Source organism: Protopterus annectens, chromosome 9.part0 (genome assembly GCF_019279795.1).
Source record: "Protopterus annectens isolate FY-2018-M chromosome 9.part0, PAN1.0, whole genome shotgun sequence".
Taxonomy (NCBI): Eukaryota; Metazoa; Chordata; order Ceratodontiformes; family Protopteridae; genus Protopterus; species Protopterus annectens.
Genome location: NC_056743.1, coordinates 291,081,624 through 291,097,175, shown reverse-complemented (window position 1 = coordinate 291,097,175; position 15,552 = coordinate 291,081,624). Strand labels below are relative to the sequence as shown.

General features: G+C 40.4%; 1 protein-coding gene across 2 annotated transcripts in view; it reads right to left on the bottom strand.

Annotated features, from left to right (window-relative positions):
• Positions 1–253: 253 nt before the first annotated feature.
• Positions 254–15,552, bottom strand: part of OTOG (otogelin) — a 2,079,396-nt gene continuing 2,064,097 nt past the window's right edge. For both annotated transcript variants that reach the window (XM_044082876.1, XM_044082877.1), the window contains one exon: positions 254–760. In XM_044082876.1, the coding sequence (XP_043938811.1) occupies positions 560–760 (201 nt within the window). In that variant the 3' untranslated portion in view covers positions 254–559. The remainder of the gene's footprint in view (positions 761–15,552) is intronic.

The window sequence follows — 15,552 nt, the reverse complement described above, 5'->3', positions numbered from 1 at the left end:
TCAGAACTATGAGTTTCAATATTGTGTGCTTCGAGACTGTGATAGTAAACTGATACTCTTTTTACCTAAATAAGTTGTTTTATTTCATGTGTGGAAATATAAGGGGAATGTGCATATCCTGCTCAGTAACAATTAGAAAAAAATAGGAAAATGTACAGTTTTAAGGCCTGCTCTTCCAAAATAAATGCTTGCAGTATACAGTGAAACTTCAGAAAGCATTTTGTCATCAAAACAAAATAAAGGCAGTGAAAGGGAGAATTCAGATTGCTTTATTTCACTTGAATGAGAGATAACTGATTGTGTTTCAGTTCCCAAGAATTTTCATTTGGCACCATTATTTCTTTAAATGTTCAAGGTACAAATGATTTTGCTAAGTTTTTATATGTCAGTTATAATTAGAATTTGTAAAAAAAATGTTGTGGGTAAATTGTTCACACTGTTTTCTCCTTATGGTTGATATCTTCAACTTGGTAAGGAATGAAGTCCCTATTACAGGCTTCAAAAATATGCCTTTCATTCTTTAGATATACTGTCCTCTGTAATTAAAGATATCATTGTATTAAGACCACTGACATGAGCAGTCTGTTGGCTCCTGAATGGAGTAAGTGACCCATGTAGAGTTCCCAGTACAATACAGAGCTACGTTACGTCTCTGCAGCCCAATCTCCCTGCAGCACTTGCAGAACCTGGCATACGTGTTGATATTATAGTTATAAATACTGGCAGATGGACATTTCCCATCACAGGAGACAATATTTACCTGCAAAACATAATTGATATTATTACATGAGTTAAATGCACCCGCTTTTGTTTTGTCACAATATGCTAACATTCACATATAGTAGATTTACACTGTTGTATTATTTCATGACTAAATAAAAAGTACAACTGAAGTAAAATGCAAAATATAGACCTTCCCTGAAAAAATAATGCTTTTCAGTGGTTTTATCTTTAAGTCTGTTTGATATTCAGAATCTAAGTCAGTTCTTTTATAGATATGCTTCAAAACAAACAAACTAACAAACAAATCAACTGGCATTCAGATTTGTACCTAACACACTCATACCAGTCATTTCAGAGCTTAGAGTTACATATTGCAGCATCCAGTGATGGTTCAGCAATCATTTTTATTATGTTTTATTATAAGGTAACATACAATGCAGTGTTTATATTTCATGTTTCTAGCATGTGCATTTTATTGATTAGTATTATTGTTTTATATTGTCTACTAAGACTTCAATCAGCATTTTTGTATAGCTTACAGACACTTTTAGGCATATATATACAGTATGTAAGTGTGTGTATGTATGTATTTATATATATATATATATATATATATATATATATATATATATATATATATATATATATATATATATATATATATATATATATACATATATATATATATATATAGGTTCTTAGTTTCATAGGATAATACTAGGCTATTGGTCCTGAGGCCCTTATAAGCCTAGCCAAGAATTTCACCCACATTCCCTGAAAGTCAGCACCTGTTTCCCCTGTCCAGCAGGGACACAGGTGGAATCCCAGGGGTATTTTTTCTGTTTCACATCCAGTCATCCAGGTTCCTGTTAAAGAGGGATACAGAGGTACTCTGCTTTACATGGAGACAGAGTCTATTCCACAGACAGGGGAGTCTTTGGGACACAAATCTATCATGCCAATGAATTCTGTCAATGTCACAAACCAGGATAAGGCCTTGCATGTGGGTTGTGCAAGTGGAGTTTGTCATACAGATATAAAGCAACTCCATCAAGGCTGGGTCTGAAATGGCCTTGTATGACAGACACAGGTCACCTCTGAGCCATCTGTATGAGACTGAGTAGAGAGACAGGGATTTTAGCCTATCTGTATAGGACAGGTGTTTGAGACCCTGGATTTTCCTGATCAGGAACCTCTGTGGTCTCTCCAACTGCTGCATGTGCTTGGCAAGGTACACGCCGAAGGGGACATCATACTCGATAATGGGTCTGATAAGGGAGGTGTACAGGGATGTTATGTCTTCCTTGTTCTTGGAAGAAATACCCTTATTTATAAGGTGGGCCATGTAGAAAGCCTTCTGTACAATGGAGGCAACATGGTGGTCAAAAGTCAGGTTGCTATCAACCTGAGTACCCAAGTCTCTCACGACTGATTGCACGCTTAGTACATTATTCTTAATGTGATAATTAGTGGGAATGACATTTTCCCCAGTGGGGATAATGATGAATTTCTTGGCATTCAGTTTGAAGCCATGCTTCTGGCACCAGTCATTAGTTTGGGTAAGGCCCTCTTGGAGGATGTTCACATCACTAGGGGAATTTAAGACAGCACCCAGCTTGCAGTCATCTGCAAACTTGGTCAGCCACAAACCATTGGTTTTGGCTTGCACCTCAGAAAAGTATATTCTAAACAGTAGAGGCCCGAAATCTGATCCTTGGGATACACCGCTCGTTACGGGCCAACTACTAGAGGTGGCGTCTCCTAGTTTGATTTTTATGGATATGTGAAAATAAATTAAAACATATTCTTAACATTTTAGTTGCTGAGAAATGAAGAGGGAGAATAAAGAAGTTATGTACTTACCATAACGTTCGATGTGAGTTGTTCATCTCATCTTCATTCTTTACTAATGGTTTCAGAGCCGATCCCTCGGCTCCGATATGGCCAATTGCAAAGCTTGAGGTCTTCAAATAGCTCGAGGCCAAGTCCCTATCCCTTGATGCACCTGTGAATTACCTCAGATCTTGTTTGCTATGTATACTAATACCATATGTCATTCTTCTACTCCCAAAGAAAAGGAATAGAAGTTTGAGTAACCAGGATGGCTTCGGCATCTCGGTCATCTATCAGCCCAGGAGGAGGTAGGAGGGAGGGATATAAGAATGAAGGCGAGATGAACAACTCACATGGAACATTACGGTAAGTACATAACTTTTTTATGTGAAGTTGTTCAATCTCGCCGTTCATTCCTTACTGATGGGTAGCGTCCCAAGCACCATCAATCTCGGGGTGGCTCATGGGAGTATATTTATCAGGACCATGGATCCAAAGGAGGCCCTGTCCCTGGAGGCCTTGTCAACTTTGTAATGAGTGATAAAGGTATGAGGTTTTGACCAAGTGGCTGCTGCACAAATGTTATCAATGGGAAGCCTGGCAGACAAGGCAGATGATGTAGAAACTGCTCTGGTTGAGTGAGCTTTAATCTTGTGTTGCAAAGGCATATTGGCGGCTGAATAGGCAAAGGTGATACAATCAGATAACCATTTAGACAGAGTTGTTTTAGCCACTGGTCTCCCTTTCCTGAAGTCTAAGAATGAAAGATAAAAAACTGGTCTGATTTCCTGAAATCTTTTGTTCTATCCAAATAAAATCTGAGTTGTCTGTGAACATCAGGTTTATGCAGCATATACTCTAAATAGTTAGAATGACTGTGGAAGAAAACTGACAAATTCATAACTTGGTTGAGGTTTGTTTCAGAGCAAACTTTGGACAAGAATGAGGGATTTGTTCTAAGTGATACTCTGTCAGCATGAAGTATCAAATAGGGAGGCTTGATGGATAAAGTCTGAAGCTCTAACACTCTGCAGGCAAAAGTAATTACCAGAAAGATGGTCTTCCAAGACAAAAATTTGAGATCACAAGATGAAGCTGGTTCAAATGGCAGGAGAATTATATGTGAAAGCATAAAATTTAGATTACATGGAGAATACGGAGATTTCACAGGTGGTCTAATATGAAAAGTCCTTTTGAGAAAGGCTTTGCATAACCTGTGAGACATGATATTCAATCCTTCAAATCCAAAATGAAAATTAAAAATAGCAGCCAATTGAACCTGAATAGTTGCTGCTGCAGCTCCTTTGTTAAAAAGCAAGAATTTTAAGATAGAAGCCATAGGGGCTTGGTAAGAATCAACATTATTTTTAGAGGCCCATATAGAAAATTTCTTCCATTTGCTAAGATATAGCTTTCTAGTAGAAGATTTATGAGAGGACAAAAGGATCTGTTTTGTCTCATTGGAAAGGTTATGGAACCTGGCTATGATGGGAACTGGAGAAGCCAAGTTGTCAGCTTCAGGGACTGCAGAGAGGGATGAAGGTCTACCCTACAGGTGTGTCAGTAGGTCTGGAACTGGGTCCAAAATCCAAGGATCCTCCAAAAGATGAAGTTGAAGGAAGGGGAACCAAATCTGACAAGGCCAATGAGGGGCTATAAGAATGATGGTCCTTCCCAGGGATTTTGCTTTCTGTAGAACCTTGGGTATCAACGGGATTGGTGGAAATGTGTAGAGGAGACCCGGAGGGCAATCATGTATGAGTGTGTCCCTTGGGGCTTTTCCTGGAGGGGGAATCAGGGCAAAGTAGCATCTGCATTTCATGTTTATGTGACTGGCAAAAAGGTTGCAGCCAGGCTGGCCCCACCTTTGGAATATCCTGTCCGCAATTTCTTTCTTGAGGGACCACTCATGGGGCAACAAGATTGCCCTGCTCATTTTGTCTGCTATCACGTTGGATCTCCCCAGGATGTGTGTTGCCAACAGAAAGTGCTGGGTGGAAACAGCCCACTGCCAAACTCTGAGAGCCTCATGACAAAGGGGGTAAGACCTGGTTCCTCCTTGTTTGCTCAAATACCAGACCACCGACATGTTGTCTGTCTGAATCGCAATCGTACCCAGAGGAAGAGTGTCCTGAAAGTACTGCAATGCCAAAAGTACTGCTCTCATCTCTAGGACACTGATATGCAGATGTGTCTCCTAATTGGTCCATGTGCCCTGGGTAGTCTTTCCCTGAAAATGCCCCCCCCCCTATCAAGTAAGCGTCCGTGGTCACAGTGGCCGCTGGAGGGGTAGCGCAAATGGGCATCCTATCATGACATGAAGTGAGGTCAACTACCACTAATGGTCCTTTTTGCAAGAATTTGTGATCATTACAGTGTGATTCATGGGTAGCTCTTGGTAAGACCATTGAGTGAACAACAGCCGTTGAAGTACCCGCATGTGCATACAAGCTAGTGGTATGGCTAGGATTGCTGCTGCTATCATGCCTAATACTTTCAGAACTTCCAATGCTGGTGCTTTGTCTTCTGATATCAGGGTGCTGACATGTTGACAAAGAAGAGAAACTCTTTCTATTAGAAGCCTTAGAGTGGTGGTGGTGGTGTCCAACTCTGCCCCGATAAAAACAATATGCTGCATTGGAGACAAGGCAGATTTTTCTGAGTTGGTTGTAATGCCCAGATGATTGCAGAGTGACAGAGTGGACTCCCTGGTCTGAATGAGTTGATGCCTGGTGGTGGCATTAAGGAGCCAATCATTTAGGTACAGAAACACCTGGAATCCTGGACACCTCAGTTGAGCCGTGACCACTGCCATGCATTTGGTGAACACTCTGGGGGCTGTAGTGAGACCAAAGAGCAGGGCTCGAAACTGGCAATGATTGCCTCCTAGCCAAAAGTGCAGGTGATCCCTGGATGGCCTGGCCATTTTTATGTGGTAGTACGCATCCTTGAGATCTATCAAGCACATCCAATTGTCTTTCCCTAAGAAGGGAAGCATAGACTGAAGCATGACCATCCGAAGCCTCTCTTTCTTTGCATACTGATTCAGTCTGCTGAAGTCCAATATGGGTCTCCAGTCCCCGTCTTCTTTGGAACCAAAAAGAATCTTGAGTAAGTTCCGGATCCTGTCTGGTCTGCTGGGACTGGTTGGATGACTCTTTTTTTCTAGCAATGATTGAACCTCTATTGTTGCTTGTTTCCTGTAACTGGGTGGAATGTCCAGGATTTTTCTTACGACTGGGGGGGGGGGGTGAATGGAATGAAATACCCTCTGGAAATTATACTTTGTACCCTGCTGTCTTTTGTTATTTTGAGGCAGGCATCTGGATACAAAGATAAGTGACCCTGTTCCAGAGCAGGACAGTCGGGCCTCCTCTCAGGAGCGCTGGTAGGACGTCCGAGGGAAGTGATCTCTGTCATCCTGGTGTTGCGGACCCCCTCTGCCACAAGGGCAGCATCTTCCACTATTACCCCCTCCCCTGCCCCTGGAGGTGGGTTCACCACATGTGTCCTGAAAAGCTCCTTGGGCTTTTCGGAACCACATTTTTCCTCCCCTTTGACCTATAGGGTAGGGTTGGGTAGGGGTGTAAAAATGGTCCTCGACGACAGACAGAGTCTTTCCATCCTGTTCACACCTGGTTAAGGTTTCCTTCACTTTAGGCCCAAAAAGGGGGATGAGCCATCAAAGGGAGTGTTCATGAAGGATGACTAGAAGGGCCCTGCGAAGGAACACAAGTGCATCCAGGAATGTCTCCTAAAAGCAACTCCTGCACCTGCTTGCTCCATCAGCTGCATAGAATATGAGACGCATGGATGAGTTGACAATAGAATTTAGGGTAGCAAGCTGGGCAGCATCTTTGTCAGAAACTCCTGCAGCTACTGTACCCTGAAGAGTGTCTCCCAACTCCTTAAGGAGATCTGTTTGCAACCTAGTAAAATGGGTTAAGTAGTTCAGTGAACGGAGAGCAAAGGTCGCTGAACTGAACATGCACTTCCCATATCTATCCATAATCCTGTAGTCTCTGTTAGGAGGATGGATAGATGAGGAAGTCTCAGACATTTCCTTCTTGGTGGCTGCTGCCACCACCATGGCATCAACCGGAACACCTTTAGTTAAGAATGTTTTGTCAACTGGGGCAGAAATTAATTTATTAGGCCTCCTAGGGACAGGCTCCATAGTATCCAGAGACTCCCACGCCCTTTGTGAGACCAGCTGCATCAGCTCATCAAAGGGAGGAGACACCCAAGAGGTAGAGGGCTGAGACCCGAAAGCCTTCAGGAGAACTGACTCATCCTCAGTAGAGCTTGTGGACTGCCAGTCACCCCTCTGCCTAAGGATCTCAAGTATCTCAGGGAAGGAGATATCCTCAGAGGAGGACCATGGGGACCCTTCTGACTCATCTAAGTCAGTATCCAATGTGAGAGACTCCTGTGGGGAGTCTAGTTGTTTCCTCTTGCACAATCTCTTCCTGGGAACCTCATCAGTGGGAGCCTCTGGTGAGGTCTCAGAAGAGCAGGAGCCACCCATTGGAGTCTCTGGGTCTCTACGCTTGGTGAGGATATGTGATGCAGAAGCAGACACAGGCACTTTAGGGGAGGAGGATGGCACACCCAAGGTTGAGGATGTCCTAGGAGATATGGCTCTCCTCATGGCATCGAAAACACCTCCGCCCCGATGTGAGAGAGCTGACAGATCTGAAGAAACCATCGACACCCCTGGCACTGGGACAGTGGGCTCTGAGCCCGAGGTAGGTGTTGAGCTCATCCAAGTCAAGGCCCCAAGAGGCAAAGTCGGAACCGACAAGTCAGTCCAACTGTCCTTCCCAGACCCGACCAGAGAGTGTTGGCTCCGAGAGTCCTCAATAGGCACCGAGGATGTCAGAGTTCATGGAGCCAAAGACACTGCAACAGGCATCGGTTTTGAGGGTTCCACTAACATCAGGTCTGCCTCCTCCAGCTCTGAAGGAGCAACATGGCTTGGAGGAGGAATAGCAAGAGTTGATGCAATCGTCTTCGACTTTGGAGCCATTTGGGTCAAAGCCAATAACATTTTGGCTAATGCCGGTGCCAATAACAGGTTCTGTACCACATGATCCATTTCCAGATCCAACAGGCTGACAGATGATCGAGAGGATCATACTGAAGGTGGTACTGACTGGAGAATAGGACTCTTTGGCACTTCGGAGACTGGTTCCAAGACTGGGGACCAGCTCCGAAAGGTAAAGACTATTGGCTCTGAGGGCTCTGGAGCCGAAGTCGATGACTTCTTTGATTATTTTGAGTCCAATGTCTTGGAAGGCTTTGAAGACCTACTGGAACCATCCTGGTCACTCAAAGCTTCCTGAAATGAAGGCTTCAACAAGCCTCTATCGATCAGTTTATTCTTCTTCCTTTCCTGCAGGACCCTAGAGGACAAGGAATGACAAATGGCACAACTGTCTTGCAAATGCAGAGCCCCTAGACAGTAAACACAGCTAATGTAGCTGTCTGTAACTGACATTTTCTGGCCACATTTTGGGCACTTTTTGAACCCAGACTTAGCGTGCTTATCTTGGTCTGCCATAATAATGTTAGAGAATATTTACTGTTACCACAGAAAAAATTACAACAGTAATTTTTCACACAACAGAAAAAATTCCACACAAGCCTTAATAAAAGCAGGCTAAACCACACACACAGTATGTGATATCACAAAAAAGCAAAAACAGATAGCTGCTGAGAAACAACAAACTTAACTAAATAAGTAGTGTTTAATGTAAATTTTTTACAGTCATAAAGAACTAAGCCTTAGAAAAATACAGAAGGCTAGACAGACCACACAAAAATCTAAGTTACTACAACTATCTAAGAAATGTGACAAGGTCACTGAAAAACACACAGCAAGCTGAAAAAGGAAGCAATAACCTTATCTATATAATCTAAGGTTTACTGTGCTAAGCCTTATCTAAAAAAACAAAGGCTAGACAGACCACACCAAGTAGGAACTACTACTAACTAGGCCTAAAAGAGGCCAACTAGAATTATCTAATAAAACAGGAAATGGGAAGGGAAAACACACTGAAAGTTATAAGAGCTTTAACAACAATCCTAACTAATATACTATCAAAGAACTTTTTTTAGAAAATTGTAATGAAAAATTTGCTTATCTGGCTCGAGCTAAATAAGAACCTCCGATCTGTTGCAGCGGCAAACTAGATCTTGGGTAATTCACAGGTGTATCATGGTATGGGGACTTGGCCTTGAGCTACTTGAAGACCTCGAGCTTTGCAATTGGGTGTATTGGAGCCAAGGGATCAGCTCCAAACCCATCAGTAAAGAATGAACAGCGAGATTGAACAACTTCACATCAGCATTTACATTTACCTGCACAGTCTGGTTTATTAAAAATCCAGAACCAGATAATAGTATTGCAGGATTTGCCCACAACTGGAATGGTTTGATGATGGTGGTGAAGGTCAAGTGGTTAAAGCAAACTGTGGGTATATCGTGATCGCCATACTGAGAAGTGAATTATCGCTCTTATACAATGACATAATTTAGGAAAGAAACAGATGCAGTGGTAGTGCACTGGACTCCCACATACAGACACACAAGTTTGAGTCCTGTGGGCCCAACCTTTTTTGTCTGGCAGTTGGCATAGATGTTACTGCTGTGAGCTGTAGTTTCTGTAGTTAATGGTTTGATTCCCTCAGCCTCCCTTTGTCTACTGTGTGACCTTGAGAAAGCCATTTAACCAAACAGTGCTTGGGCAGCTGGGAATTTTGGCAAGGCTCTTTAATGGTCCCTCGGATTGCAAGACTAGTAACTATAATTACCCTATTAACTTTTTTAAATAATGCCATTGCATGATGTCACTTTAATCATATCCCATTGCATCTGCTGTGTTTCTGATGTACTGGTCATGTGTATGGCATCTAGATCCACATGCATGCACAGTATGTGAATACAGGGGATAAAAAAGCAATGCTTTCTTCTCTGAAATGTTTCTATTGTGTGCTTATGTCTTCAGAATAAGAAAAGAGGAAGACACAAGCATGGAATAACAGCATTTCTAAGAAGAGAAAGTAAAGCTAGATAAGTAAACTTGCAATAACAATAAAAGATCGAATAGACCATTGTTGCAGTAACTTAAGCTATTCAGGTTATATTCTGCCAAGAATGTTACCAACCAGCCAGCTTATTAAAGCTAAATTGCAACTTCTATCTGCTCTGGCTGACAGGAGCTCAAGCAGAGCTTCATATAAAAAGCTGTTAGAGGTCCAAAACCTTCAGAGCTGTCTTGCCCCAAGAAGGGAGGCGATACCCTGAAAGGAAAAATGTGAGGAAACATAAAACAAGAGTAACTGCAGTCAAAAGGGTAGATACACCCACATGCTGCAATACAAAAGAAAACAACTAAAGAAGGGGACTGAAGGGAAGGTGATGTGTACCCCAACAGTAATCTATTAGAACATCTACTGTTATGGTACGTTTACCTACACAAACACACTAGCAGCTTAAACTTTTTGAACAGATTACCATAGTTAATAAACCAAAAAGGTAGGAGGCAGAGCAAGTAAATTAAGAATCCAGGAGCCCCTGGGGATTGGTCCTAGCAAAGCCTTTTCTGGACCTGGAATCCTGTTTATACTACTTTGTAAAAGGATAGAGAGAGGATCAAGCTACTGCCTGTAGAATAAAGTCCACACCCTTCCAGAAAGCTGCAGAAGAATACAGAACATGGGTGGAAAGGACCCTATTCTTCTCAGGAAGTGCTTTGTTATGGTGAGAATGATAAAACAAAATAGCATGAGACGAATTTCTAGAAGTACTCCCTTTGGCACTGGTTGTCCTTTTCTCTTATCTTCATAGTAGACAAACAGCTAATCATCTTTCTTGAAGGCTAGAGTTTTGTCTAGTTAGTATCTCTGCTGCTTGTGGAAATTTAGAGTATGAAGAATTCTTTTACACTTGTTTTTTGGTATTGGAAAAAATGACAGTGAGATTAATAGAATGACATAAGGTAAACTCTGAAACCACTTTAGGCATAAAGAAGGATTATTTCTTAAAGAAACACTGTCCTTCTGAAAAACAAGGTAGGTGTGACTTACCATAAAACCCCGTATTGATGTCATTTTCCTAGTAGAAGTCAGAGCAATATGTAAAACAGCCTTGTGTATTAAGAATGTCAATTCAGCCTGATGAGATGGTTAAATGGAAAATAAGCATGAAATTCAGAACCCAAGGAGAAACAAAGGAGCAATATCATATAAGCCATATTCTTTGGGTACGATCTTTGGTTTCCTTATTTTGTTGACTGTTGACAGTGTATTTATTATTTGGCTGTGAATAAACTGGACAGTGTGAAGTCTGAGTTTAATGTTAATATTTCAACATAATATGAATATTTAATTTAGCTTGTTTTTGCACACATAAGTGTGAAATGCACTGTGTTTGTCTGGCACTCAGTGCACATGACTAGGGCAATGAGTTGTTTCCTGTGGTGTAAGGTTTGATTTTTGCAGCCTTTGTTTGTCTTCTATGTGACTCTGACCAAGTAACATCACCAGAAAGTGTTCCTGCGCTATACCTGAAAAGGTATCCAGTCAACTGTCCCAGGGTACCAGCAAATGCATTTACACATGTATTCCTTAAATTCCTCCATCCTTCATATAACTGCTAATTAGTGCTTCACTACGTGCTATATGCTATGTGCTAAGTACTAGAAGGTCTCCTGTAGTTAAATGAGCTGCAAACGCATTTTCAACAAATTTAAGTTTCAAGGGAAGAGAAGTTTAATGATGCTCATCCTATGTCTGTTTTCAATGTGAGAGTGCATGGCTCTGTTTAGCAAAGGGTTGCTAGTGTTTTTGCTGTAAAATCTAAAGCAAAAGCTTTACATTAATTCTGCATCTTTCTGATTGCTGTAAGTGTTAGGAAGAAAATAGTATGCATACTGACCCATTTAAAAAGTGTTTTAGGGCAATTGGGGGCAGATAGCCAAGTAATGGTTTATTGGTATTGCTGATGAGGTCCTGGTCCATTAGCCTGCCTAGAAGCCTTTTTGACTATGATCTGGATATTGCCAGAGGAAAATAACTTGCATAAATAATGAAGAATCACAGGCAGCTCATCCTTAAAAGTGTCTTGTTCCTTGGAATGGCAGCGGTTAGAAAATCTTTTCCACTTAGTCATACATGATTTTCTAGTAGCAAATTTTTACCAGCCTTCAATACCTGCTGCATGCCCATTAGCAAAAAAAAAGATGCCTAAAAGATATCAAAATGGTATCATCCAGGCAGTCAGCTGAAGTAATTTCAGTAGGGAAACATATAGTAATTGTCCTTGGCCAACTTTAAAAGCAGGGAGATTCACTGTTGGCTAAGCCAAATGTAGTCATCATTACTATCTTTGGGGAGTCATTTCTGAATCTTTAGAAGATGACTGGCTATCAGAGGAAAGGGTGGGAAATCATAAAGGAATATTCCCATCCATGGGACTGAGAAAACATCTGTCTTCCAGGCCTGTTTACAAGAAATCCTTGAGCAGAATTTTCTTTAACTGTCTTTTCTGAGAGGAGGCAAACAGATATACTTGAGGTGTTCCCCAGAGTTGGAGCAATTGCAGGAAGACCCGTGAGTGCAATTCTCATTCATGAGGGTCTGTCCTGGTACTACTTACCTTGTCTGCTATAATGGTTTACCTTGTTACTCTTGGCAGAATGTATGAGTCATGAAGAGTTAAAATGAGCAGATTTGCTACCTCCCAAGCTGTAATAGGAAGTCTGCATATAGGGGAAGATACGGTACCCGCCCCATTTGTGTATGTATCACATCATTGTGGTGTTGTCTGTGAAAACTTGCAGAGGTCCTGAAGGCTATAGATGATTAAGGCCTGTCAAGGCATTTCTAACTGCCAGTATCTTGATATTTATGCAATTTCATCTGTTCTGTTTGTTCTCCAGACCTAACATTTTTACCCCTTTGGACATGTTCAGATGCCATGTTTAAAGCACCTGTTGTGACAGAATGAAGAGGAAGTTGAAGGTAGAATGGGTCATGTGGTTTCCAAGAGAGCAGGTCAATCCACCATGGAACTTCCCTCCTGACAATCCCATTATCTGGGATCTAAAAGATAAAGGGTGCAGATGTTGAATCCAGACTGACCTGAATTGTTCTCATGCGATGCCTGGCTAACACAATTATAAAAATCATAAAAGCCACGTGGCACAGAATACTGAGAAATATCCTGTCAGATTCCTGGATTTGACTTTACTTTGTCTGGAGGAAGAAAAGCGCATTCCAGGGCAAAATGTAACAGACAGACATCCTAGGAAAACTATTCTGTGAAAAGGAATAAGAGAAGATTTGTCTAACTGCACTTAAAAACTCAAGCTTAACTGAAGATTCTCAATGCTTGCTAAGGACTCTTGACAAATGGAAAACAGTCTGCAAATGTGAATGCTTTGACGTCTGCAATAAGTGATTACTGTGGATACTTTGTAAATACCCTTGGAGTAGTAGATAGCCCAAAGGGCAAGACAGGAAACTGATAACTTAAGTTAGATACAGAAAATCTTAAAAAGCACCTGAAATGTGTTGTCAATGGGAATGTGATGGGAGTCATCTTTTAATTCTATCTTTAAAATGAAAGCATATAAAGTGCAATAATTTGCATTGGATGAAGAGATAACATTTTGAACCTTGAGACTTTGACAAAAAGAGTGAAAATGGAAAGGTCTAGTATGGGTCCCCAGGTCCCATCTTTCTTTGGCACCAGAACATTTTTCTAATAAAACCTTTCCCCATCTGAAAGGCAGGCAGTGGTTCTTTAACTCCCTAAGATAAAATTTGTTCCACAACTGGATTAAATACAGATATCTGGTTTATTGGGCGAAGAGGAATTCCCTGGGAAAGATGGAGGGATTACATTTTCAAAGTGTATTCCCGCTGAATGACTTTCAGAACCCATTTATCTTAAACAACCTGGTTCCACAATGGATGGTATAGAATCAAAGACAGAAAAAGAAAGACAGAGGAAGAAATTTCTCATAAAACAGATGAAAATATGTAGTGAAAGGCAAGGTACTTACAACCACAAATGAACACACAAAATAAATAAAGAAAAGAAAGAAAGAAAGGAAAAGTGTATTTCTGAGGGACTCCCAAAGAGCGATCACTTGCTAATTAAACCAAACAAACAGATAAGTAAATTACTGATTGTTCTTCTTTGAGAAACTGTCATTTTGGATTCTAGCAAACTACACTGATGTCAAGCCCACATGGATTGATAATAACTATAGTGGCCAAGGGCAGATGAGCAACAGAATCAATCAACATAAATTTTGGCTATCAGCACCTAAAGAAATCCACATAAAAATAATTCAAGGCAGGGTTGTACTGAAAAAAAATGCTTTGATGAATCAATGAATAAAGATTAATACATCATCTATTTGTATTTTGTGGAAAAATGCACATATGATTATATTTTAAAAATGCCATTTAGCAAGAAAACAAGAGGGTAGGTGTTTCTACTCCTTAATGGACTCGTACTTCCAGCACAAGCACAATGTTATCCTCATCTAAGGGTAGTTATGTATTATGCAGATATGATTCTTTGGTTGGCCCTTTCTTCTTAATATCTGATTTATGCTCAGGGAGTTCATAAGTGACAAAGTACTATAATATAAAATAGCACATTTGAACAAGAAAGTAGGTGCAAATGGAGGATGATAAAGGCATGAAATTAAGGTAACTGAAATGCATATATTAGCATTACTACATACTGAGATATTTTATATATTAATCATGTAGGAAAACATTTACATTACTAGGTAGGCTATGAGGTTAGAATTTCATCTGTCTGTCTGTCTGTGGTACAGAACTAAAGGGCTAAATGTGGCAGTAGGAAGGTGCTTAAGATTTGAAAAATGTGCCAGATGTGTACAGAAGCATATATTTATTTATTTATTTATTTATTTTGTGTTTGTTAATTTGTGGTTGTAATTCACAGAAAATAAGTTTGCCTTTCATTATATACTTTCATCTGTTTTATGAACAAGGAATGACTTGACATAAATTAGATCAATCACAGGCTCTCATTGACAAGACTCTATCTTTTCTTGTCTCCGCTCTAATTAGATCGATCACTATCTCACCCCCCATCACACTTTCACCATTCTTTCTCCTTATACTCTTTATAACAGTCCAAGTAGCCCTCTACCTTTTGTCACTTTCCTAATTACTTTGCTTCTCAATCTTAGATGTAACAATACTGCCATAGTTGCTCTACTACTAACATGTTGTACTATATTTAATTTTTTTTCAAATATAATTTTTATTATAATTTTTCCATATTTCTTTAACTGCAATGAAACAGTACAACACAAGTTGAAGATATACATATCAAATGATTACATACAATTGTAAATACATAATGCATAGATATCACAAGGCATATGTGATGACTGACTTTGATGTTTTAATAAGAGTTTAGCATGTCCTGCAATGCTAAATATGAACTTATATTTCAAACAAATTGTCTAACAACTGGTCGTTAAATGTGACAGTATAATGTTAAGCATTGTTATTTTCTCTTGAAAAGAAATAAAACATATATCTGAGCCTAACAGGCAACTATTTTATTATCATTCACCTTCATCACTTTCTAATATGTTTATAGTTAAGCTGCTTCTTCTTGCCATTATTTTAATTGACAAAAACTACAAGAAAATTCTAGCCACGTTAGAGTTTCCACTGTGTGATTTCTTAATCTTCCTGTATTAGAGGCACATGGGATATTAGAGGCACATGGGATATTTGCAAATGACCCCTTAAGGACATCAGGTGTTTCAGCCACATGGCGGTTCTGAATACCCATGACTTTTTCTTTTTAAGTCTGTTATGGACAAATTCAGGCCAACAAATACAAACCCACTAGCTCTGGACATGATTGTTTCAGCCTTCTTATGGCATCATCAGCACAGTGATGATGCCATAAGAAGGCTGAAACATGCAT